This window comes from Podarcis muralis, chromosome 5 (genome assembly GCF_964188315.1).
Source record: "Podarcis muralis chromosome 5, rPodMur119.hap1.1, whole genome shotgun sequence".
Classification (NCBI taxonomy): Eukaryota; Metazoa; Chordata; class Lepidosauria; order Squamata; family Lacertidae; genus Podarcis; species Podarcis muralis.
In genome coordinates, this window is record NC_135659.1 from 53,830,638 (window position 1) to 53,857,431 (window position 26,794).

The 26,794-nt window shown below is 45.2% G+C and overlaps 1 protein-coding gene across 2 annotated transcripts; it reads left to right on the plus strand.

Moving 5' to 3' along the window:
* The first annotated feature begins 450 nt into the window (after positions 1 to 450).
* On the plus strand, positions 451 to 26,518 carry EPS8L3 (EPS8 signaling adaptor L3). 2 transcript variants are annotated; one of them, XM_077928837.1, is made up of 21 exons: positions 477 to 602; positions 985 to 1,076; positions 2,717 to 2,774; positions 3,805 to 3,869; positions 5,290 to 5,354; positions 6,603 to 6,761; positions 7,623 to 7,772; positions 9,309 to 9,385; positions 9,831 to 10,018; positions 11,709 to 11,800; positions 12,832 to 12,946; positions 16,259 to 16,323; positions 17,765 to 17,839; positions 18,339 to 18,487; positions 18,910 to 19,018; positions 19,246 to 19,280; positions 19,801 to 19,894; positions 22,098 to 22,220; positions 23,236 to 23,321; positions 24,757 to 24,889; positions 26,022 to 26,518. In XM_077928837.1, the coding sequence occupies exons 3-20, from the start codon at positions 2,734 to 2,736 to the stop codon at positions 24,887 to 24,889; spliced, it is 1,821 nt and encodes a 606-aa protein (XP_077784963.1). In that variant the 5' UTR covers positions 477 to 602; positions 985 to 1,076; positions 2,717 to 2,733; the 3' UTR covers positions 26,022 to 26,518. The 2 variants fall into 2 exon arrangements, with proteins under 2 accessions (XP_028589688.2, XP_077784963.1); XM_028733855.2 differs by lacking the exon at positions 985 to 1,076 and having other exon boundaries at positions 451 to 602.
* Positions 26,519 to 26,794: the final 276 nt, after the last annotated feature.

The window sequence follows — 26,794 nt, forward strand, 5'->3', positions numbered from 1 at the left end:
ACTTTTGAAGGCTTTCGGTCCTCCCCTGGGGAATGTTTTGCAAATGGCCCACTATTTCAAAACAAATAGGATGTGGGTGTGGCCCTCCCTGGGAGAGGGAAGGAGCCCTAGTCCCATAAGACTGTCTTAACCAACCTGGCATCCTCCAGATGTTTTTGACTACAAACTCACATCCGTGTGCTCTCTCCTAAGTAAGTACTGTTCTGGCACAAGCAGAGTTGGTTGTGGTTTGAGGGGGTCTATGAACAGGAGGTATGATACTGAAATGGCCGCAGTGTAGGAGATGTACACGGCAGTGGCGGCAGCATCAACAGTACTGAATGGGATGGATTGCTTCTTTCTGTACACGAGAGACCAAAGAGCACAAGGTGTAGCCTCTGCGTCACAAGCAGTCAAGCCCTGATGGATATGAATTGCTCTACGCCTTTCAGACCTTAACTCTGTTTGTTTCTTTCTTTCACAGAGGGGGCAAAGTCTAAACTCGAAGCTATGTATCCAACCCAGTCGACTCCTTCCCTGCTCTGCTTTCAGGCGCTGTGCGCAGCAGAGGGGGGCCTTGCACTTGTTCTACAGTAGGAGCTATCGCTGCAGCATCTGAGAAGGTGAGTTGCTTCACCATTTCCTAGCCGCTCGCTGATGGTACTCAGATTTCCCTGTCCTTCTGGTTTCTCATACTTCCAGGTACAGCTAATCCCATTTCCAGGGAGTGTTTGTCACGGTGTCTCAAGGGAAGGGAGGAATAGAGGGACTTTCCATTCAGTGGAAGGGATGTTCTGAAGCTGAAATTTGCATGAAAGTGGGGTTTAAAATAATCTATACATGTATCAAAAAGAACTGCTTGTGCTTTTGCCTTTCATACAAAGGGAATGGCCACATCCCCTTCTCCAGCTCAACCCCACATATGGGAGAGACTGTAGCATAGTGGTAGAGTGTGTGCTCAGCATGCAAAAAGTCTGAGGTTTAGTCCCTGTTCTCTCTAGTTAGAAGGATCAGCTTGAAGGGAGCAAGGGGAAATCTTCAGATCTTCAAGAACTGCTGCCAGTTACTGGAGACAAATGAACAAACAAACTGGCCTGGTAGGAGGAAGCTTCCTGTTGTCCTCGTACAAAGCTTTCTGGCTGGAAATACCCTAAATATAATTGATTCCTGGTGTCCTGGCATCCCAGCAATTTGGAATATGGAGATGGAACAAACTGCTTGGCTCTTAAGAGCACCCATGGCTACTAAAGGCCACTATTGTATAAATGGAAACATAAGACTCAGCCATAAAATATTATTGATCATTAGGCAAATTTCAGGAGAGATAACTATGGCCTAGTTCCCATGGCACAGTAAGCTAAACTATGGCTTAGCATGAATGTGTAAGTAGGTGTGCAAGCTCTGGGAGAGGGGATTGTGGTTGCTTTGCTCTTCATTGGCCTTTTGCCTGCTGTGCTGAGCTAAGCCATAGTTTGGCTGAGGGTGTCATTTGAACCCGGGCTTACCACTTAGTTCTCCCGGGCAAACCATGAGCTGTAAACTATTAGCCTGGACTTGGACAACACACTAAGCCTGAACAATGGCTTAGCTCAGTGTGGTGCAGCAAAACAACTGGGTTGAAGCAAAATAGGCTCTCAAGGAAACTGAAATACTTCCACATTTGATGTGGTGTGGCATGTGAAGCAAGCCAGCCTTAGTTACACCACGCAGAAAATAAGGAGGATTTGTGGCACTAAGTTTCCATGGATTAAAGCCCATTTTGTCGGCTGCATGAAGTTTTATCCCAGCTGGTTTATGTGTATGTGTGCATATGTACATATGTAATCACACAGAGAAAAGTCAAGTGTGGGGGCATAAGCAGAAAGTCCAAAGGGCTGTGTAATGCTCGATTTACAATGAGTGACATTTCCATACAAAGCTCAACTGTGCAAGGTAAACATAATTAATGGACTTGGTGACTAATAAGGGTGGGCACATCTTTCAGTTTCTTCCCAGTTTCTTATTTTTCCAGTCTTAAGTTCAGTTCTTCACATTTTAACATCAGCATGTGAATTATTCATTTTTTTAAAAAAGGTTTTCATGAAAATTCACCAGCATCTTAGTGTGAATTTCTCCTAATGTACACATTTTTGCAAAGAAAATATCCCTACAATTATGCATTTATGTATATTAGTTCACTAATAAGTGAATGTGTATGCACACTTTACTCTGGTATATTCCTTTTTATACACATTCTTTGGCTGCATTGCAAAATTCAGATAAGTGTGAATTCCACAGGGTGGCTGTGTTTCAGACCTTGTATTATTTCAGAGAGTGCGAATTAAGGAATATTTAAGTGTGAACTGAATAAAAGTTCTCCACCATCCCTAGAGCCTAAGGATGATGTGGAATATGCAGTATAAAAAGGAAGCAGTACTGAGGACCATCTGATGCTGTTCAGGTTGTTGTTTTTCTGTGTTGTTTTCCTTCCATTCATTTTTCTTTCCCTTCTTTTCTTTCTTCTTCTATTTTGGATTTTTGCTAGTTCTATTTCTTTTTCTCCTTAGCTGTATTTCAGCCTCTGAATAGATTTGAGTGGGCAGCTAGATGTACAGTAGTTCACAATTTGATCCAAAGTCTTTAATAGAGAGAAGCTTACCACACCCCACTACTTCTTTCATGCACACCTGAAATATTGATTAGATAGACATGAGTGCTGGGCGTCTGTCTGGAGATATAACTGATGTATAATCCACAGGATCAAAAGTCAGGAAGATGGCAGCTCTCTTTCACCACAGGAATGACATTTCTTACAAGTAGGTTTATGCATATCTTTCATACCATTTGATACCACTGGAGGACTCTGCTTGCCACAACCAACTGTTCTTCACGTTATATTCATTCTTGCACATGGACAAGTGTCTTTCTTCATCAGGAAGAATTTGATTCTGAAAACTTTAGACCTTTTATGTTCCATCTTTGGAAGATGCCAAGTTCTAATTAGGATTCTGTGGTTTGCAAATACAAAATACTACATAGTTCCCATGGCAGTTTTAAAATATGCATATTTTCAGCCTTGTTGCTAGTTAAGGTTTGTTTGCTTTTTTGTTTATTACTTGTATATCCCACCTTTCTTCCAAGTAACTTGAGGTTTAGCCTTACAACATCTTTGTGAGATGGGTTAGGTTGAGAGATGGCAACTGTCCCAAGGCAATCCAATGAGCTTCATGGCTGGGTGGGGATTTGAGCTTTGTTAACTAAGTTGCTGCTATCAGGATCCCCTGAAGGCTCATTGAGATGGATGCTGCAGCATCCCTACTTGTGGGGAGATGCCATCAGTACCCAGTTTTGACTCCATGTAGTAGTGATGAAGGGACGCGGGTGGCGCTGTGGGTTAAACCACAGAGCCTAGGACTTGCTGATCAGAAGGTCGGCGGTTCGAATCCCCGTGATGGGGTGAGCTCCCGTTGCTCAGTCCCTGCTCCTGCCAACCTAGCAGTTCAAAAGCACGTCAAAGTACAAGTAGATAAATAGGTACCGCTCCGGCAAGAAGGTAAACGGCGTTTCCATGTGCTGCTCTGGTTCGCCAGAAGCGGCTTAGTCATGCTGGCCACATGACCCGGAAGCTGTCTGCGGACAAATGCCGGTTCCCTCGGCCAATAAAGCGAGATGAGCACCACAACCCCAGAGTCGGTCACGACTGGACCTAATGGTCAGGGGCCCTTTTACCTTTACCTAGTAGTGATGTAGGGTGAGGGAATTTAAGGCACGTAAGGTGGATATATTTAGACATTTTAAAACCTAGGGAACATTTCAACCCCTTGTGTCTATTTGCTTCCTCCACAGTGAAACTGAGAGCAGCTTCAACAAAGCCAACAGCATGACCAGGCCAAGTGGCAAGTCCATTTACCGTAAGAACAGCCTGTTCTTTTCTCCTGCGTTCAACATCTCCAGTCTTAATAAGTCTGAATCCCCATCCGAGAGCTCTCAGGGTTTCTTTGTTCATTTTTATTATTTGCTGCAAAGTCTCATATTGGAAGCGGGGAGAGAGAGATAACCAAATTGTAGATGCCACCTGCGTCCTCTCCTATTTCTGTCACAGCAGCATTAGAACGCTTTGTACCTCAGGGAATGGCCTTAGAGTAATATAGTTGCCACTTTCCTTTATGATTTCACTTCCCCTCCTCAGACAGCAGTGAGATCAGCCGTCCCTCACACACAAGCTAGTTAGAAGGGTGGAGAGCTCCCCCCCCCCCCATCTTCCTGCTTCTCAATAAAAAATAAGAAATGCTCCCTAGTTGCACAGTTAATCATTTTACATTGGAGCAATATTAATAGAAGCCACACATCCATTCTAATCACCCAACAATGAAGCCATAGGGCTGTACAGTGGTGCCCCGCAAGACGAATGCCTTGCAAGACGAAAAACTCGCTAGACGAAAGGGTTTTCCGTTTTTTGAGTCGTTCCGCAAGACGAATTTCCCTATGGGAAACTCTTGCGAGTTTGTTTCCTTTTTCTTAAAGCCGCTAAGCTGTTAATAGCCGCTAAGCCGTTAATAGCCGCTAAGCCGTTAATAGCCACTAAGCCGCTAATAGCCGTGCTTCGCAAGACGAAAAAACCGCAAGACGAAGAGACTCGCGGAATGGATTAATTTCGTTTTGCGAGGCACCACTGTAGTAGACAACATGGTGAAGCAGAGATGATTACCTGACCTCCTAAGCTGGTAAGTCACGTCACTGCTGTTTACCAGGAGGGATGAGGTAGTGGGAAGGGTGATGTAAAGCAAGCCCTAGGAAGTAAGGTCTCATAACATCTTCCTGCTTAAGGCAAAGGTGAAGATGGGGCCTCCATGGCTCTATGTGCAGAAGTCAACTGGACTGGCAGTTGGATTTTCTTTTGGTATTGGCAGTAGGATTGTGTCTGCCACTGCACCTCAGGCCAATGTGGTGGCAGGTGGTGTGGCACACACAATTCTGCCCTCCAACTAATGGGTACAGCTAGGGATCTGGATGCTGCGTCCCCACAGCACCTGCTGCCTAAGGCAGTTGCCACACTCTGCCTAATAATAGGGACGGCCCTTCTCCAACTTATGCTGTTGCTTGCAACTCATTGGCCACACGAGAAACTCCTGCGAAGCTGTCTTCCTTATGAATTGTTGGAGCCAAAGTTATTGGACCATTCTGAATTCCCTGATATTTGTACAAGAGGTTGTACAAACCTCATACAGAGGTTTGGATTCATATATTTAAGTGAGGATTCCCTTACATCTGGGGATACTGAAGCTGATTTCTTCATACTGTGTCTCCTCTATCTCCCTCTTGCTCTCATAGACCAGCGGAAGGAATATACTGAAAGTATGATAAAGCACCAACATGAATTCCAGCACCGGGTGGAGGTAGGATCAGCTTGGGGAAGCAGAGACATTTTATTCTGTCCAGACATGGGGGAAGAATGAACTGGTCCCATGCAGTGGTGCCAGTTCCTACACTTGGTGGTGCAACACAATTCCTATCGTTTTGCTAACCTGCTGGTGGCCTCATACTCTCTCCTACAGGGGATCCCATGTGGGTCGCCCATTCCCTGACTTTCATCTCCTACATGTGTTCAAAGGAACATGTTTGGTGAAGGGAGCAGAATCGCAGCATCAGGCACCATACCCAACCTACACACGTTCATTTGAATGTGTTCAAAGAACACCTACATGAATAAGGCTTTCTCCACAGAAATGGGAAACCCGCTCCACTGTATGTGCAGAGGCTCTCATCATTCATTCAGATGAATGTGGATCAGGCAGGGACAGAACACGCCAACCGTGATCCCACTTGCTCCCTCACTCAAGGCTGAGCCATGGGCAGAGGAGCCAAGAGCTGTGGGGGAAGCAAGTAGCCAGCAGTGCAACAGAGCTCAGGAAATCCTTATTGTTCAAGGAAAGCTTTTATACTCCTTCCTGCCCAGGAAGATTCAATGGGAAGCTTGAGTGGGTGGAGCTAGTCCAGGACCAGAAGGTTTTCTACCAAGAAGATTGCCACCAGCAGGTCCATAAATCACCACAGGGCAATCCAATAAAACCATCACACAAATGATCCATGAGTTCCTGAGTACTGTGCATAGAGATTTGTATACCAGAAGGAGCTCAGGCCCTAGTCTATCAGATCTGAAGTTACCCTGAGGTCCAGCACTAGAAGTCTATACTTGCTACACAATTTAAAAATACTTAGCTGATAAATCACCTGCTTTTTGATCATCCAGTTAATCAATTAATTAAATTTAAATATATTTGTATACCACTAAAACCTCAGTGTAGGATTTTCTGAGACAGTAGGAGGAATGAGCATCTTTAATATTTTCTTTCATTCCTTTTCGTAATAACATACTAGGACCAAATTATCACTAGAAATAAACACACTACTCAGTTAATTATAATTTGCCCCTGTAGATAAGCATTTCCTCCACCAATGGTTCAACTAAAGCTTTCAGCTTACAGCCCTTATAATTTCATAGAAAGTGTAGAGCCTTAATGCACCACAGCATAGAAGACCATTCTATGCAATACTTCCTGGTCCCTTCCATGGAAACTGTTTATGTGGGGGTGGAGTGTCCTGATTACCTGCTGCAACAAATAAACTATGGCTTCTATTCCCAGCACCTTCTTACCTGCAATGTTGATGGCAAGGAAATTATCAATGTAGAGAACTGTATTAACCGACTCAAGATGATGGATGCCCAAGGTCAGGTGTGGGGACAAGACATGCTTTTGCAGGTGAAGGATAACAGATTGTTGCTGACTGACATTGAGGCAGAGGTAAGCAGAGCTGCTTTATCTTATTGTGCACACCATGTAATGTCAGCGGGGGGCAAGTTGTGATATGTAACTGAGTCTACATCTTGATTGGAAGGGACCAGACCTCTAAATACAGTGGTGCCCCGCAAGACGAATGCCTCGCAAGATGAAAAACTCGCTAGACGAAAGGGTTTTCCGTTTTTCGAGCTGCTTCGCAAGACGAATTTCCCTATGGGCTTGCTTCACAAGACGAAAAAAATTATGGGTTTGAATTTCTGTGTGGTGGGTGGCTGGGGGAACAATTGGGGAGGGGTTTGCAAGAATCTGGAAGCTTGTGTGTTTTTTTCTGCATTTTTATGATTTTCTGTGACCATTGGGCCACTCTGCTGTTTTTTTAAAAAAATTCTGGGTTTGAATTTTGAAATGCTCTTTACAGTATGTGTGACTTTAAAGAGCACTTAATAAACTCTTGTTGTACCAAATTTGGCTTTGTTTGGACTTTTTTTGACCATAGGAACGCATTAATTGATTTTCAGTGCATTCCTATGGGAAACCGTGCTTCGCAAGATGAAAAATTCGCTAGACGGAAAAACTCGCGGAACGAATTAATTTCGTCTTGCGAGGCACCACTGTACTTATTTATACATTTATTCATAAAACATTTCTATACTGCCTTTCACACCAGCTAAAGATATACCTATGATATTACCATCAAAAATGATTAAAAGTCAAGCTGGTTTTAGCAGATCGTCCTCACTCTGTCACAGGTTGGCTTGTAGAGCTCCCCACCCCATCCTTCAGACCTGGAAGATTGTGATAGGATTGATTGCCAGGGAATCCCCAATGGCCTGCTCTGCTACTGAATTCTTTCTTTGCTTACAGGAAGAGCTGGATAGTTACCCCCTGGAATATATCCAGGAATGTGCCTGTGTCCTGGACAGCTGCATCTACAACTCCATCTTGGCCATCACTGTGAAAGAAATGAGACCATCCAGGACTAGCATCATGCTGTTTCAGTGCGAGCAGATTGGAGTGAGCAACTTCAGGGCCCAGAGGAAGGAAGAGACCTGGGCGGGGAGGGGGGTTAGAACAACCTGTATGTTCCATGAAATGCAAGATTGCATTTACTGTGTCTTTTTAGATAGCCATGGTGGGGCCATGGCACATGGGGAACTTTCCCCCGAACCACAATCCTGATTCACACCCACCCACCCAGCTGCTATTTGGTAGTTTGTTTGTTTTCTCCTGTGGCAAATAGCAGCTGGGGTGGGGAGGGATTTCTGCCAGGACCATGGGGGAAGAGCAAAAATCTCTCCTTGTGCTCCTGATTCTCATTGCCTCCCATTGCTGTGATTTAAAAACACAATCATTGCAGTCACACATTAACATGTGTAGTTTGAGCTTTATCCATGTGTCTGTGTGCAAGATGGATGGAAAGAAAGAAAGAAAGAAAGAAAGAAAGAAAGAAAGAAAGAAAGAAAGAAAGAAAGAAAGAGAGAGGGAGGGAGGGAGGGAGGGGGAGAGAGAGAATCTGAGAGTAAGAACTGTGTTGTATAAGTTCCCTGTACTCACTACAACTTGGATCACTCAAGTATGTGTCCTCCATCCTGCACTACCATGAGCTAAGAGGAGTTCCATAATCTGATGACAGATTTCCTCCCAAGGGTATAGGGAACTCATTACTGCTGCTATTGCCATAGAAATTGAGAGTTATTTCTATTCCCTGTGCACCACAGTAGTAGCAGCAGTTCCAGCTCAGAGCATGCCTGAAGCTGAGATTAGAGCAGTGTTTCCCAACCGGTGTTCCGCGGCACACGAGTGTGCCGTGAGACGTTGCCTCGTGTGCCGCGAGATGCCTGGAGGGAGGCGGGCGAGTCGGGCGGCGAGAGGCGGGGCGGCGGCGGCGAGGAGAGGCCGCGCCTCCTGCTGTTGCCTGGCGCTCCTCCTCGCAGCCGGAAGCGCTGCCTGGGCGCCTCCGCGCGACTCTGCCTCGCTGGGTTTGGTCTCCCAGCAGAGACGGGTCACACGCGCCCCTCCCTCCCTCCCTCAGCCTGCGCGGAGGGAAAGCCAGAGAGAGGCATCGCTCCTGCGCGGCGGGAGAGGGAGCAGCCGGAGCGATGCCCCAAACGAACGGGACCGGAGGGGAAATCCTCTCCGAGGCGGATTGAGCGCAGCTGAGAGAAGCCTTTCGAGGAGCTGCCGTGTCCCCTGGAAACCCCCTTCCCAGCTCTGCCTCAGCCGCCGCCGCCTCAGCCGCCGCCGTCCCTCAGTCCCTCGCTCTGCTGCCTCCTCCCACCCCCAAAGCTTGGAGGTTCCCCAGCAAGGGGGAGGGAAAAAACTTTCACTTTTGTGCGTCCCTCCCGGCGTGACGCTGCGCGCTGACGTCACGGGGCGGGGCTTTAATGGTGGTGTGCCGCGAGATTTTTTTTCAGTAAACAGGTGTGCCGTTGCCCAAAAACATTTGGGAAACACTGGATTAGAGGAAGATATTTTCAGGGGAACTTTGATAGATGCTGGTGAATGGTTGTAAAAAGTGATAAGACTTGCAGTGCTTTTACTTTCCTCCAGGCTGAGCTGCTGAAAACCAAAGTGGAGAAGGCCGTTGAGGAGTTGAGAGACGAACAGCAGAATCACAACTTGCTCAGGTAGTGAGAGATTTAGAGGCCTGCAGTATGGACAGCCAAACCTTTCTTTCTCCAGAAGCCTGCTAGATTTTAACTTGTGCATAATCATTATCGATGCAAAACTCCTCAGTCCAGAGAGACTTCTCCCCCAAGTCAAAGTAAGATATATCCCAGCCATAGAGAAATGTATTATTTCTATTGGCCACCTGGAACCCAATCAAACTGAGTCGTTAGGCTGTGAATCTCTGCCTCACTTGTCTGTGAAGCATGTGGCATCTCTCTCTCTCCCATGTTCACAAGCTTTTTCTCACACCTTTTGGTGATTTCTAGTTATCCAAATTCTCCCAGGCAGATTCCACCAGTGCTCTTCCAGTTCCTTTAGGTTCAGGTTCAGTGCTGAATTTTCCAAGGTTTTCCTTCATTCTTGCTTTCCTAAGAATGTACTTATTCTCAATTATCTTATCAGGAGCAACCTGGAGAATATGTTGTACCAGCAGAGCCGATCATCACGTACTGACAAATCCCCACTGATCTCCCAAGAAAGAAGACCAGCAGGGCCAATGGAGCCGAACCATATGCCTTCTCCAGCACAACAGCCTTGGCAGAGGCAGCAGCAACATCCTTGGAGAGCTGGCCCAGTCCCTGTGGACTATGGTAATGATGATGTTACAGTCTCTCTTGCAACACATTTGTAGCTCCCACTCTCATAATGCATCAGGAATCGGTCAGAGGAGACATTGTATCTCCTAAGCAAGAATAAATGCCTCTGGGTTGTATCCAAAGTAGCACTGCATAACGTGTCTCTTTAGTGCAAGGACTTCCACTCCTCCACCTGCATCCCTCTAAATCTGTTCTAGGGATTCACCCAACCCTCCAAAGCAGATTTTGGGGAGGGTGAAGGTGAGCACAAGCAAACGCTTTTACAACATGGGCATATAACAGTACCATTGTACCGTCAAGAGTGTATTAACTTAAGGTCTCTGTGTGTGGTTTGGGAGCTGCACAGTCAGGGGAAAAACAATGCTGTCCAGGGTTGTAAAGACTGCGGAGAGAATAATTGGGTGCACTCTTTCCACCTTGGATCAAATCTACGCTTCCAGGTGTCATAAGAAAGCTGCAGAGATAGTACAGGATAGTGCGGACCCCGGAAATGATCTCTTGCAGCTTCTGCCTTCTGGAAGAAGGTACAGGGTTATTAAGACTAGGACTAGCCGCCTGAGAAACAGTTTCTATCCAAATGTGATTTTGGTTTTAAATGCAGTATAAGGTAGTCTCTATGGGAGTATATTGTATTTAATTATGGGGTATCAGAGTTTTTAGGGGGCTAAACAGGCTGGGATAGCTGGGGTAGCAGGTTTGTTGGTTTTGAATGTCTGATGTAAATTTTTTTCAATTTCGTTGTTCTGTATAGAACAATGACAATAAAGATTATCATATCGTATCGTATCACATCGTATCACATCGTATCGTATAAGGCTGGATTCTCCTGCAGCACTGTTTACACAGATAGGCTGGTGATTAACATAAAGCTGCTACACAACTGGACTGGTTGCACACTTGGTTGAAAGCATATCCTATCTGACTCCTTCAGATAGGCCAGCTGGCCCCACCACCTAAGGTCTGAATCAGCTGTGCCATTGCTTAGGATGTGTATCCTACTTTGCAGAAGATAGCTCTCTGTCTGAAGAGCAGTCAGAAGGCTCTATTTAAAGGGCTATCCTCTATTTAAAGGGCTATCCACTTCAAGCCCAGTTTAAAGTTAAAGAAGCATAAGAAGGAAGAGTAGGGGGTCTTGTCATTGCCTATCAACAGTAAGTACCTGAACAGCAGAGTGAGCAGGTCACCTGGTCCCAGCCTTCCCCACTCTAGTGAGATGTATTTTATTTTTGTATAAATTAATTTTAGTAATTATTTCAAACGTTGCAGCTCCTACGTATAAACTGCCACATGCAAATTTTCTGCGAGTTACATGTCCTCGTTGTCAGTGGTGCATTTCATCTCTTTTGGCAATATGTTAAATGGTTGCCCTGCTTCCTGATGTGGTATGTCTTGCTTCACTGCAAGAAATGAAGTTACAGGGAACTAGGCAGAGGGCCTTCCCGGTAGTGGTGCCTGCCCTGTGGAACGCCCTCCCATCAGATGTCAAGGAAATAAACAACTATCTGACTTTTAGAAGACATCTGAAGGCAGCCCTGTTTAGGGAAGTTTTTAATGACTGATGTTTTAATGTATTTTTAATATTTTGTTGAAAGCTGCCCAGAGTGGCTGGGGAAACCCAGCCAGATGGGCGGAGTATAAATAATAAATTATTGCTATTATTATTGATCTTGGGACTCTGTTGCAGAAGCAGAACAGCCACTTCACCAGCAGCAGAAATATGAGCCAATGTATGAAGACCCTGGACCTCCAATGATGCAAGACACAGACAGAGATGCTGTAAGTACTTTCCCGGATACCACCTCCTGCTACCCCCCCAACTCAACCTCTTTCCCCCTTGTCTTTCTAGAGGGTAGGAACCTCAAGCACTGATAACAGGGGGGATTATTTGATTAAGCAGGGCAGGAAAGCTGTGTTGTCTGAGAGCTTGATTGGACAGAGGGAGAGGGGCATCTCTTGGCTGTGAGACCTGGAAGACCAGCTCCCTGCCTTGGAGGCCTTTTTCCACCTGGTCTGGGAGGGGAGGGCTCAGGCTGACTCCAGCTACAAAAGCTGAGGCTGCTAAACAGACTTTTGGGCTGGGGCATTGTTTAGGGGTTTTTGTTTTTGCTATTATTGAGATGATGAGAGAGGGGGGGTTGTATCTTTATCTTAAATCTTAATGTGTTTGGTGTGGAACCTTTTCAATTTGACTGTGTGCTTTTTGAGGTTTTATTTATTGTTCATGATTACTTTTGTTATCTTTGTAATTAAGTATTTTTTTTATATTGTAATCCACCTTGAGCATGGCTTTAACTATGGAAAGGCAACATACAAATAAAATAATGAATGAATGGTGTGATATGAATGCCTATTGGATAGAGACATGAGTTGGGCTGCTTTGAAGAACAGTGTGCAGTCAAGAAGCACTTCTGTTGAGCAGATATTGACAGATAGCTCAAAAACTGGTTTGGAGGATAGAAGGGAGTCAGGAAGATGGGCAGTTAGGAGCCAACCTTACAAACATTAATGGATTCCTATAACCCTATAACCCTTGGTCCAGGAGTAATTTGTGATAGTCAAATGTATCGTATGACTAATTTACCTGCTCTTTTGTCTGAGACTTTTCTCCCAGACTCGAGCTGAAGACCAAACAAAGTAAAAATGATAGATAATCAGCCAGTATAAAACAAAGTCTCCAGTGATGGCTGTGAGAATTTGAACTTCTGGTGGTTCCTTGAGGAACAGCTTTTGATGCAGTGTCTGATTTATTCATTCATTCATTCATTCATTCATTCATTCATTCATTTTTGTTCCTTTGCTGGCCACAGGAGATCCTGAACCATGTCTTGGATGACATTGAAACGTTTGTAGGGAAAGTACAGGAGGCCAGTAGATCCCAGAATGACAAGAAGAAGAAGTCAAAAAAGAATAAAGGCAAAGAGGGTAAATAAGAATGGCAAAGAGGTCGCCATGAGGTTCTGACCCCAAGCATTTTTCTGCCTTAAGCATATCAATAAATGACAATGCCTGCCTTGGCGTGCATCAACCTTGGTTCCCTCACATGTTGTTGAACTACAATTCCCATCAACTGTCATGGGTGACAGAAGTTGTAGTCCAAGAACATCCAGGAGCCCAAGGTTGAAGAACAGTACCCTACCCTAACACCAGGCCAAGGTACGTACTGCTGAAGTGATGTCAAGATCCTGTGGTACTTGAGACAGATAATCTCATGGGTTTTCTCCCCCTCTTTGGCAGTAACAGTACAATAACAAGACAGAAACAATGTACTTGATTTAACACTTGATTGGAAGCCACCCAGAGTAGCTGGGGAAACTCAGCCAGATGGGCGGGGTATAAATAAATTATTATTATTATTATTATTATTATTATTATTATTATTATTATTACATAGAAAAATCAACAGGACCACAGTCAATAGTAGGGAAAAGGCACCTATGTCAGCCACTGTGGGATCACTCAAAAAAAAAGCTCAAAGCCCCTCTCCACTGCTCAGAATGGTCTGGGCATCGAATCCTGGCATCCAATGAAACATGAGCATATTTAAGGGAGGAGGGACTTTTGTAGGAGAGGCCAGCCAGCGCAAACAGGAACTGAGCAGAAAAAGCAAGCAGTATCTTATGCGTTGCGGATTGTTGACAGAATATTTATTGTGGGTTTTTGCAGTCACTGAAGATATTGCCAGTTACAGTGGCACCTCTAGGTGCTGGATTGGAGGGTCACAGGTTCACAATTCACGGCACATAAGCCGTTCTTGATGATGTCGACCAGGGATGGGTTGTGCACTTTGGATCAGGGTATCTGCTAGGAAAGGGGAAATTTCCAAGCAGATGCTGCAGCTGGCCAAGGCCTGTGGAGGATTAGCCTTGGCAGCTGTGTTGAGCCATAAGCCAGTTGCTTGGTTACCTTCTGTCTTATCTACACTTTCAACTTAATGAAGAGCCTGTGAGCTAGTGAGTGGGTGGGTGGCTTCTTTGTATCCGAAGCACTCAGGATGGTGAGATAGAGATTGGATTCCAAGTAATTCATTCATGGGAACACTTCATGTCCTTGCAGAAATATGAACATTCTAAGCAGATGTGATCACTTATTTGCTATCTCCTTATCTGCCCTTAGCGCTCCTTTGACAGCTGAAGGTTGAACCATGACTCACTGTTTTCCTACTTCAGATATAACATTGGTCTTTAATATTCTATTTTATTTTATTTTGGTCCCTTTTTGTTGGGAAATAACTGGGGAACGTCAGTTAATCCTGAAGTCCCACGTGTGTAGGGAACTGCAAAAGAAAAATGGGTGACTCACTGAATTAAAAAAATTAATGGGGGGGGGGCTTGACTCACTATTTAGCCAAAACAGCCCTCAGCAGAGTTTAAAACAGCATTTTCAAAGCATGGGAAACATACTATAGGTTGTTAGACCTTTAAATGTCCAAGTATTAAGCATTCTCCACTGCCTCTACCCCTCTCAGAGTGAAGAGACCACAAGCTTTAGTAAGTTTAAATGTTTTACTTATAGTAATCACAGGTCTCTCTCATGCATTGTTCAGTGCTACAGCAGAAACAACACTGGCAAGGTATATTTGTTTGCAAAATACAGAAGTGAGTCTCAAACACGCAATCTGAGTCTGGAGCCCCAGCCTCAGAAATGTGCTTTGCTTGCATGGTTCAGAGAGAGGGGAACAGGAAACAAACCATACTTCCTCCCTCCCCTTGCCTAGAAATTTACAGCTCTGTGTTCTTTAACCCCTTTCTTACTGACAATTATGCACAGTTATGATTAGCTGCGTAAAATCTAGATCAAGGGAAGTAATAGTGCCACTGTATTCTGCTCTGGTCAGACCTCACCTGGAGTACTGTGTCCAGTTCTGGGCACCACAGTTCAAGAAGGACACTGACAAACTGGAACGTGTCCAGAGGAGGGCAACCAAAATGGTCAAAGGCCTGGAAACGATGCCTTATGAGGAACGGCTAAGGGAGCTGGGCATGTTTAGCCTGGAGAAGAGGAGGTTAAGGGGTGATATGATAGCCATGTTCAAATATATAAAAGGATGTCACATAGAGGAGGGAGAAAGGTTGTTTTCTGCTGCTCCAGAGAAGCGGACACGGAGCAATGGATTCAAACTACAAGAAAGAAGATTCCACCTAAACATTAGGAAGAACTTCCTGACAGTAAGAGCTGTTCGACAGTGGAATTTGCTGCCAAGGAGTGTGGTGGAGTCTCCTTCTTTGGAGGTCTTTAAGCAGAGGCTTGGCAACCATATGTCAGGAGTGCTCTGATGGTGTTTCCTGCTTGGCAGGGGGTTGGACTTGATGGCCCTTGTGGTCTCTTCCAACTCTATGATTCTATGATTCTATGAAAATCTCCCCCATGCCTCTCCTAAAATTAGCTCTTTTTCAGGAGCTATTTTTAAAACAGGCCCAAACTCACAACTACCAGATGTACCTACCAAACATAAGCCAACTTGACAATAAAATATCTGTCCTTGGTATTCACCAAGAGAGCTTCTGGGAGCAATGGAAACTCTTGCAATAAATGTGGCACTGGTTGAATTTTCAGTGTAAAACAAGCCTGTGCAAAGATGTGGGGTGAGTGGGCGAGTGTCAGACGAAAGAAATAAAAGGGTTTGTCTTTTATTAGGCAAACTATCTGCACTGTGCTTGAAAACCTCAATGACTAGGATGGAGCTAGGAATCCTGTGGCCCTCCAGATGCTGCAAGACCACAGCTCCCATAGTCACACACCATTTGCCACCTTATCTGAGGGGAGATAGGAGCCAAACAACATCTGGAGAACCACAGGTTCCCCATCTATGGATTGGAAGGACAGTAAGGCAGTGATCTTTACTTATGCTATGCTGACCACCATAGCTGTCAACGTTTCCCTTTTCTTGCAAAGAATCCTATTCGGAATAAGGGAATTTCCCTTAAAAAGGGGGAAACGTTGACAGATATGCTGACCACACCCACGGCTAGCAAAGCCAGTCTCTTGGATTTAAACTGACTTTGTCCCGTTGAGGCTATCTGGATCAAGCCAGCTTCTGTTCATGTTACCCTCCAATTGTTTTGGCGTATCTGGATTGTAAATAGGTGTTGAAAGCTGTGTGCATGTGTTCATGCTATGAACCAGCCCATAAATTAAGAGCCTAGATAAACAATGGTTTCTACATGAGTAACCTGCCTGTAACACCTGTTTGTTTCTGGTTGAGATGACTGACTGATTCTTTCTCTGGATCTGCAGCAATGCCTCCGGAGCCCGAGTTCAAGGACTGTTTCCAGAAGATCAAATACAGCTTCATTTTGCTGGTAGGTCAGTGTACAGCCTGCACAAACTTGGCAAGGAAATTCTCCAGCATGAGCAGGGCTGGCCGCATATTTGAAGAGAGAGGCATCTCCCCCGCCTGAAGGCCTGGCCTCCCAAGTGCGGAGCAACTAGGGCAGATGCACAAAGAGCCCTATTGTGTCCTGCTGCAGCCATTCACTGCAAATGGAGAGGCTCACGGTGATTTGTTTTGTAGATATCTTGACCCACCAGAGCAGGATAAGGAATGTATGGATAGGAGAAGGTGGGGAATAGGGATGTGAACCAGTGCGGAGATAGATGAAGGATCAAATAGTATCCATTGATTGTATTTTGAACCTGCTTTCCAGATGGGGAAAAAAACCCTTTTCCCAAAGCAATTAAAATTCAATACACAATGCTGTTGGCAGGCATTCTCCATAAAAGACACGGGTCCTCCCTGTGAGCCACAGTCTAAGACAAACCAGATGACATGCCATTTTTGCAATTAGCAAGTGCAATTAGGAACAGTGTTTTTCCAAAGGAAGGGCAAGCCTGATCCTAACAATGTTTTTCTTCATTTTCTCTCTTAGCTGCCCAAGCTTCAGTTCCTAACAGGAGGCTGGCTGGGCACTAACTCTTTTTCTCTACCAACTTTTCTCATCCAACTTGCCCCTTTTCCCAGGGGGGAAGGAGAAGAGATGTGAGGGAAGAGGGAATGACAGATAACAGAACACCATGTGTAGTTTCAGTCTTAAAGGCAAGACATAGAGGGAAAGGGGAGAGGAAAGATAGAGAAGGGAGAGGATATTTGACAGTGCCAGAAAAAAAGGGGATGACTTGCTTACGGGCAGCAGGCCCAAGTCATTTTGCCGCCTGAGGCAAAGGACAAGGTGGCACCTCCCCCATTCCATAAATAGAAGCCAGCCAGATTGGCAGCAGTTGAACCTTACTTCCACACTGGCAATCGGACAGCATCCTCCACCGCACCTGAGGGAAGCAGGTTAGCTTAGGTAGCACATGACGACGCACAGAGCAGTGTTGACTCCTGCCACCCTATTTGCAGCTGCTACCTGAGGCAGCCACCTCATTCTGTCCCACAGTAGACAAGCTTTGGTAGCAGGCATCAACATCCAGTTGAAGGAGGCCAGGCTGATCTCCCCTTCCTGGTGGTAGCACTGGGCAGAAATGGTGCCGCTACCCAGTGTTTCATGGTCCTCGGGCCATTGATTGGGAAGGGGAAGAGTGCCACTCCCTGGTCTCTGCCACCACAGAGCAACTGAAGGTTGAAACAGTGTTTTTCCTGAGGGGTGGGGAAGCAAGCTTTCTGCAGCTGCATGCATTAAAATTAATGGTCCTAACTTAGTCATGTGCGTTTTGATAGGTCTGCTCTGAGAAAAAGTTAGTTAAATGCCACCCAGAGAAATATATTCACAGTGTAAATATTAGCTTGCCTTTCCCCCCCAGGCAAAACTTGAACATACAATGCAGCAACCAAGCGCTCCTGAGATGGTTCAACTCATCTTTTCCACTTTGAAAATTGTGAGTATTCTAGCCAGGAACAGACTCCTGGAGGCCTCTGGTGGTAATCTACTCTCCCCCATTATTATTAAAGATATTATTTGCCATATCAGTGTGTGCCACTGAAACTCTGATATGAATTTTCCTGTGCCATAATCATTAGATTTCATAGTGTTTGGATTAAGAAGTCCATGCATTTTACTCCTGCCCTGCCCCTGATTTGTTGGTGACCTTGATGCCCCCCAAGCATGATTATATATATCTCACTTTCTGCATGAAAAGGAACAATCGCCAAATGATACCTGTGAATAAAATTCCTAAAACCTTGAGGTCCCTAGAAGGAGGCAATTGAGAGATGAATAGTATTACCTTTGGTCCTCTCTGTGTGTCAGTCTTTGGGCACAACAAAGGGTTCTTATGAGCTTATGTTCAGAAGAAGCCTTCCTGGAGACCTGACCACACTGGGCAGGGACAAAGAGACTGTCAGGCTCCATGAATCTCATATGCTGTTGCTTTGCAGGTTTTGTCCAATTGTCCTTGGACCAACTTGGCCTCTACGGTGTCCTCACCCTTGCTGATTCCTTCAGCAATTGACTTGCTAAGGCGCTCGTTGGATTCCAAAGACCAGCTTATTTGGAAGAATTTGGGAGATGCTTGGAATCTAAGCAGGTACGGATAAAGCCCACAAAGGAGATAGCATGTGCAAACCAGCATGCCATTTGAACTTAATGACAGGCATTAATGAGTACATGCCAGTGACATATCCCACCGTAGCAGGAGGCATCTTGCCAGGCCACTGCTGGAAACAGACAACTGATCTTTTGGCCTAATCTAGCAAGACTCTGATTATGTTCTTCATTTGCAGCTGCACTATGTCTTTTGTTGACCCTAGCTCTGAGTCACATCTTGAAAGTGTGTAAAAGTACAAGTAACTCTGCCACGCAAGTGAATTTCCAGCAGGAAGTCTGAAGAAAAGGTCATGGACTTAATATCCTGCATTGCGAGAAACATCCTTGGTTCCACATCTGTAACAGGATGCACCTTCTCATTTTGGAAGGCCCTTCACTACAAGTTCTCTTCTTCCCTCATAGGGCAGAACATCCAGAGGGACCATCCATCCCCAGCTACCAGCCCACGTTCTTGAGTGGATGGGTGCCGCCGATGCCCACTCGGAGGCAGAGCTCTGTTGATTTCGATAAGGTGAATCTCTCCTTTAAAAGCACATGAAAAGCAGAAGTAGACCTTGCAACCTGTAGTACTGAAACACAAGGGGGAACTGTGTGTTTCCCTGGTAACTAGCGATGACAAAGGATAACATCATTCTGCTACTGTCTCTGCACATGAATTTAATGAGCAAAAGCAGTGGCTTTGACTCAGAATAAGCTTTTTAAATATCCAATACATTTCTTGTGTTTTCCTCCACACAGGTCCGCACAGAAAGCCGGAGTAGCTTCTCAAGCAGGTATGTTCTCTTCCTGGCTCTAGCATGTGACGTTGTTGTTGTTGTTGTTTAGTTGTGTCCGACTCTTCGTGACCCCATGGACCAGAGCACGCCAGGCACTCCTGTCTTCCACTGTCTCCCGCAGTTTGGTCAAACTTATGTTAGTAGCTTCGAGAACACTGTCCAACCATCTAGTTCTCTGTCGTCCCCTTCTCCTTGTGCCCTCAATTTTTCCCAACACCAGGGTCTTTTCCAGGGAGTCTTCTCTTCTCATGAGGTGGCCAAAGTACTAGGAGATAAAGTTCAGGGTTGTGGACATGTGCAAATCCCATTGTACCCAACAGCAAAACAGCACATAGAAAAAATGGTGTTTGTCTCAGGAGTCTATATCCTCACAATTCTGAGTCCCCTTGATTATCCCTACACAGAAATTAATCAGAAAATGATTCTATCAGCCATGTATATGCCTGTATGTGAATATGTACACGTTATTCTAGTCCTAAAGCAGGCCTCTCATTTTCCATTCTCCTGCTCTCATCAGGGCATCTGATGCTCCCCAACTTATGCAAGCCATATGTGACTTCCATGCAAGAAACCCCAGGGAGCTCACATTAATGAAAGGAGATCTCCTAGAGGTAAGACAGAAGTTCCTTACCCTTCAGCAAACTAACCTCCTGGTAAAAACAGCAGTTTCAATAATAATAATTTATTATTTATACCCCACCTATCTGGCTGGGTTTCCCCAGCCACTCTGGGTGGCTTCCAACAAAATATTAAAATACAATAGTCTATTAAACATTAAAAGCTTCCCTAAACAGGGCTGCCTTCAGATGTCTTCTAAAAGTCTGGTAGTTGTTTTTCTCTTTGACATCTGGTGGGAGGGCATTCCACATGGTGGGTGCCACTACAGAGAAGGCCCTCTGCCTGGTTCTCTGTAACTTGGCTTCTCGCTGCGAGGGAACTGCCAGAAGGCCCTTGGCACTGGACCTCAGTGTCTGGGCAGAATGATGGGGGTGGAGATGCTCCTTCAGGAACAAGGCCATTTAGGGCTTTAAAGGTCAGTACCAACACTTTGAATTGTGCTCAGAAACGTACTGGGAGCCAATGTAGATCTTTCAAGACCGGTGTTATGTGCTCTCGGTGGCCACTCCCAGCCACCAGTCTAGCTGCCGCATTCTGGATTAGTTGTAGTTTCCGGGTCACCTTCAAAGGTAGCCCCACGTAGAGCACATTGCAGTAGTCCAAGCAAGAGATAACTAGAGCATGCACCACTCTGGCGAGACAGTCTGTGGGCAGGTAGGGTCCCAGCCTGCGTACCAGATGGAACTGATAAACAGCTGCCCTGGACACAGAATTGACCTGCACCTCCATGGACAGCTATTCCTTCTGCATAAACTCAGCAAGCCTCCTGCCCTGTTGCTTAATTGCACCCATGTGCACTCCAAATGACTGCAGCCCAATCAGGCAGGTCAGGAAGCGGGGGGGACGGACGGGACAGATCAATGGGAATAGGGTAATAATTCCCATTATCAAGCAGTGGTTTCAGCAATGTTGCATGAGCTTATTAGCAAGAAAAGACACACTAAGGGTTAAAGACTTTGAACACTAATCTTTGTCAAGAAATCGCTCTTGCTGTAGATGGACTCTGGAGCTGGAAACAAATCAGTAGGCAATAGAACCTCTCCCACCCAAAGAGAGAAGTCTCTCCAACCTTTTCTTAATATCTCTGATGATTCACTGTTCCAACTAGCTCATTCCATTTCTGCCTCACTGATAACTTTTGCTTAATGCAACCTTTGCCAATGCCATGCTCTCCAGATATTTTGGACCCCAACTCCCAAGAGCTCCAGCCAGCGTGACCTTGGAGATGGGAGCTGTAGTCCAAAGTAACTACAGTGCTTTTCAAGTTCCATCAGTGCAACAGACTTTCTCCCTCCTCTAGTGAGGGAGATTACATTGCACAAGCAGGAATCACTGTACTGATGGGACATGGGACTTGGTGCTATGTTGGATTCCACCCTTGGAGATCACCAGCTTGCTAAAGGCTGGTTTACTATCCTGCATTATGGAACTTGAAAGTTAAGTGGGTAGCCCTTGGCTTGTACTAACATTACTGATATCTCCTTTCTCGTGGTTACATTCCACCCTCACTAGAACTCAAAGGCAGTAAACAGTGGGACCTCAGTTTAAGAACAGCCCTGTTTATGAACTATTCGGTTTACGAACTCTGCAAAACTGGGAGTAGTGTCTCAGTTTGTGAACTTTACCTCAGTCTAAGAACAGAATAGGGATACGGGTGGCGCTGTGGGTTAAACCACAGAGCCTAGGACTTGCCAATCAGAAGGTTAGCGGTTTGAATCCCCGCGATGCGGTGAGCTCCTCTTGTTCGGTCCCTGCTCCTGCCAACCTAGCAGTTCAAAAGCACGTCAAAGTGCAAGTAGATAAATAGGTACCGCTCCAGCGGGAAGGTAAACGGCATTTCCGTGCGCTGCTCTGGTTCACCAGAAGTGGCTTAGTCATGCTAGCCACATGACCCGGAAGCTGTACGCCGGCTCCCTCGGCCAATAAAGCGAGATGAGTGCCACAACCCCAGAGTTGGCCACGACTGGACCTAATGGTCAGGGGTCCCTTTACCTTAAGAACAGAATCCGAATGGTGGAAGGGCACAGGCGGCGGGAGGCCTCATTAAGGAAAGCGTGCCTCAGTTTAAGAACAGTTTTAGTTTAAGAACGGACTTCCGGAATGGATTAAGTTCGTAAACTGAGGTACCACTGCACAGGTATTTCATTTTAATCAGTTGCAGTGTTTTGGAGTAATCACACATTCTCCTCTGTTTAGGTTTTGGATCAACGGAAAAAATGGTGGCTTGCTAGAAATGCTGCAGGAGAGACAGGCTATATCCCTCACAATATCCTGGAGCCTATGGAACAGAAGACACCTAATGGGAACAACGCAGAGCAAGTAGGTACTATTCTTTATTGTACTGGATGGCATTGCAGTGGCAGAGAGATAGGGAGCTATGAGTTTGTAAAATACATCTGCTCTGTACAGTCTTTGAGCATATCTATGTCTGCCCTTCAAAAGAGGCAACGCAATGCATGACCAGAAACGTAGAAAGTTCTCCAGAGGAAATTTAGGTAGCTCTGCAAACACTGCTGGGAGCCAGCTGTGCATGGGACTCCCTCTGCTTCATTTCTCTCCTCACCCCCACCCCCGGGTTCAATATTGGGACATAGGCTATTTTTTCCCCTTTTCACAGAAGCGGATGAAATTTGCAAGCATACCAACCCTCTATGGTGGCTAAAGCTTGCCAATTTACAGACTAAGAAATTCACATGTGTTTGTACTGAAAAGCTCTGAAATGTGATTTACTGTTGTTGTTTTTAAGGAACCATCTACAGCTCTCTTTTTTTTAAAAAAAAGTAGTAGTTCTGGGCAAAATTTGATGAAATTTGCAGACAAGCTTGCCTATTCTGAATCCTGCCAGATTTCAAAAGGGCAGCTGCAGTGGTTTTCCAAGAAAAGCAGCTATTAGAAGCAGGGGTGGGGTAACTCCAGCCAACCAGGCCTCCCCAATTGGGCCCCTGAAGCCATTTCAGGCAAGCAAGCCATATCCGCCTGCTCCACAGCCGACATCTGTGGATCAGGTAAAAGCAGAGCTTGGCCAAAGAGAGCCAAGCACCCAACAACCACCTGCAGCCCTATGCTCAGTGCTGGGAAAGTGCTGGGTGGTGATGGATTTCAGTCAGGACCATGGCAGAGAAAAAGCATTTAATCTGCCCTCCCCCAACACCAGCTTTTTATGTTTTTAAAAGCAACTATGCAAAATCATATTTAGTTTTATTCTGAGAGCTAAAAGAAAGAAAAATTAAGTACCCAAAATTGCAGCCACTCAGCTGTTCAGGATGTAAGCCTTTAGTTGGAGGCAATCATTGTTCTCTATTAAATATCTTTCTCCTCATGTGTCTGCATTAAGGTTTCAAGAGACTTCCCTGATCTCCGGCCCAATTCTTCACCAGCAGAAGTCACAGTTTGGCTCAGGATGAAAGGTTTTTCCAAGATGTAGGTGCTGCATTAATAACTGACCCAAGAAAGCTTGTCCCTAACAAATAACTCGGCCCCACACCCTTTCCTAGGTGCTGTGTTTCTGATACATAGCTTAGCAGACTGCCTGCAAAGATAATAAACTTTCAATTTAGACTTAAAAGGCATCAACAAAGCCCGATAGCACAGCGGCACTATTATCGTGGTCTGGGGCCAGTTTCAGAAACTGTCTGGTTATTTCTCCATTGAAAAACAATGGAATAGTAGGGAGTGCCACTCTTGTATACCTTATCATGAGGATGGTGTGTGCTGAGCATTTTAAAAAATCCAAACTCTGTATAAAGATGACTCAAATGGAAAGCTCAGAAATAATGAAATGTGATTTGATTATCTTGCACAGTATGTTCTACAACCAAAGAACATGGAGGTTTTTGCAAAGTTCAGGGAGAACAGGAGAAGGGAAGGTTGTGAATATAAGAGATGGTCCATAGGGCTAAAAAGCCATTCTCAAGAGATTTGTGCAGTGGAGTGAAATTCTTCCCAGCTGTAAGCCCTGTTCTGCCTCCCTCTAGCTTCAGAGATTTCACCGAAAGACTGCTATAGACAAAAATGTGGTTTTAAATGAAGAGGATCTCAGTGCTGAGTTCTGTATGAAATATCCAGTTCTAGGTTTGCTGAGCCATACAGAACCAAAAGTGACCTAGAGGCTCAAGCGATGAGATTGGATGTAAAAGAGCCAGGTTCAAATGCTCAGTCACCCATTTAAGGAATTTGCTGTCTCCCAGCCTTACCTATCTCACAGAATTGTTTTTTCACACAGAATGATAAACTCATATAAGCTAGATCTGTGAAAATAAAGTGGGCTAAAAACTGCTTGGTCAGCTAGCACTGTATTTGTGGCAAAGTCTACCTTCTGCATGGCACAGGCTTGAGGAAGAGGTGGTGCTGTGGTCTAAACCACTGAGCCTCTTGAGCTTGCTGATCGAAAGGTCAGCAGTTTGAATCCCCACAACAGTAAGATCCTGTTGCTTTGTCCCAGCTCCTGCCAACCTAGCAGTTCAAAAGCACACCAGTGCAAGTAGATAAATAGGTACTGCTGTGGCAGGAAGGTAAACAGTGTTTCCAAGCACTCTGGTTTCTGTCACGGTGTTCGTTTGCACCAAAAGCGGTATAGTCATGCTGGCCACATGACCCAGAAAGCTGTCTGTGGAGAAACACTGGCTCCCTCGGCCTGAAAATGAGATGAGCACCGCAACCCCATAGTTGCCTTTGACTGGACTTAACAGTCCAGAGGTCCTTTACCTTTTACTGTGCTCTTCTCTTTGGGAATGTCTCAAGCCTGTACCATCTTTTGCCACCTTGCTTTGATGCGCTCTCTCTCTCTCTCTCTCTCTCTCTCACACACACACACACACACACGTACAATTTCCCTTCTTTCTTCATCTTTCAACAGCACAGTGAAGGCCCTTGGAGTCCTTGACGGAAACCAGATTCTGTCACTGAGCAGAGAGGAGCTGAAAGCAGTTTGCCCGGAAGAAGGAGGAAGAGTGTTTCTCATGCTTTCAACTGTTAAATCAGCACTGTAGGTAAGACGCCCTCCAACAGAACACTCATCTGTCTTGTGGCAAGAAATACGCTATAGGGTGGCCTCTTCCCAGGTCACACACCCCTCAGGCTGCTTTGCACCCTCCTTGAGTGTTTTTGCCTGGCTGGAATAGTCCTTGGATTGTGGTGATGCCTCTCACTTGCCTGGACAGAGGATAGAGAGATGTGTGTGGGCGCATGTGAAAACCTCCCAACCTTTATGGTCAGAGTCTGTTTTCACTGTTAAGAGCCATGGCTGTTTCTCTACCCACTTTTGCCTCTGGCCAGCTCACCATTGGTATGTAGTCACCAGACAGTTTCTCATGACGGAATCTGGCCTTCAGGCTGAAAGCCAGTCCCCTTTCCCCTCCTGTAGGGAATATTTGACTGGATACAATGCCATTGTGTTCTTGCACAGGCTATGTAGTTTCCCATTGCCTCAGTTTCTCCCTGGTGGAGATGAATGTAGGCATAGGACCCAACTCCTAGGGGCCGAGGTCCCTTTGCCCCCCCCCAAATAAAATATTTGAGGGGGCTGTCCCCCCCAAAGTTGATGGGCATTGCCATTCAAATGGTGTGTGAGCAGTGTGTCTCTTGATCGATTATGCAGGGCCTCCCAATATTTTATTCAAGTTGGCACCTGACTATAGGAACACCATGGGTGCTTAATTCAGGGAGATGTACACAAGTAGAACACAGGGGTTTTCTACTTGTGTATGTTCCTATACAGCGAGTTCCTTAATTCAGGGGGATAGCATATGCATAGCTTGTTGCATTCCTGCACCAGCTTCTCTCTCTTCAAGCCCCACTGAAAGTTGACAAAGAGACCAGTGACCCACTCTTATGCACTAAATGTGTCAGTTTTAGGATTGTCTCACTTTTAAGACTGGGGGTGGGAAACCTTTTTGGCTCCAGGGACCAAATCATCATCTAGCCCCATCATCTAGTACAAAGTTTATGGAGAAGCGCTTGGGGGAAAGTCACTGTTATCAAGCTCAACCATTATGAAGCTGCTAGAAGGATAAAGTAAGCAATTCTGAAATATAACCTCAAGCTTCTTAGAGGTTTGTAAATGTGGTAAATGTAATGATTAGAGTTTATCCAGCACCAACTCCTCTCTTCTTCTCTTGACAGGATGATCCGCCAGAGCAGCCATCTTTAACCACTACATAATTAACATCTTAGGAACATGTTAATGATTTTCCATTTGCTTTTCAAGAAGGTGAAGTGTTTTCCTCTGCAGCTGTGTGCATACAAAAAGTTGTAAATAGTGGGGCTGTAATGCCATAAAATAAGAGGTATTGTCAATGCAATTTCTATGCAAATCTCAAAATATATGCAAGATAAGGAGTAGGACAAATTAGCACAGCAGTACATTAGTGTAGCAAGTTTAGGAAGGCTGTGTTATGACCAACTAAACATTCTTGATTTAGTCTCCCAGAAAAAGAATAAAACTTTTCTTAAGTTAGAGCTATGTCCGAGTGTCCCAGTACCATTTTTGATGGGAAAACGTGAACTTTCAAGATGAGTGGAGGAGCTCACTGCGAGAATTGAATGTTTTCCAACTAGTTCCTAAATGTTTCCATTTGTGTCAAACTACCCAATAAATTTTAATCTTTAATGTGTCACAACTGCTTGTGTTTTTGCTGTATAGCAAGTAATGTAACTACTGGTCCAGAACCTTTTCAAAAATATTTGTGAAAATTGTGTATTTCCTACTAGGCATGTGCTCTTATCTCACCGTAGGTTAGATTTAGCAACAAAATAACTCTACAGGCTACATTTGCACCTGCAGCCAAATCTTAACCCAAACAGCCTCACTCTAGGGAGGGAAATCCTTCTCAAGAAAAGAAAGCATTCATAATAGGAATATAAAGAATGCCACTAGACCTCAAATTAGCAGGAGG

What these genes read in the sequence shown, in the direction of transcription:
- EPS8L3 (XM_028733855.2), top strand. Translation starts at nt 2,734, where the DNA reads ATGGCAGCTCTCTTTCACCACAGGAATGACATTTCTTACAA. An exon ending in GCTCTGTTGATTTCGATAAG is followed by an intron (nt 19,019 to 19,245) that starts GTGAATCTCTCC and finishes TCCTCCACACAG; the next exon opens with GTCCGCACAGAAAGCCGGAG. An exon ending in ATGAAAGGTTTTTCCAAGAT is followed by an intron (nt 23,322 to 24,756) that starts GTAGGTGCTGCA and finishes ATCTTTCAACAG; the next exon opens with CACAGTGAAGGCCCTTGGAG.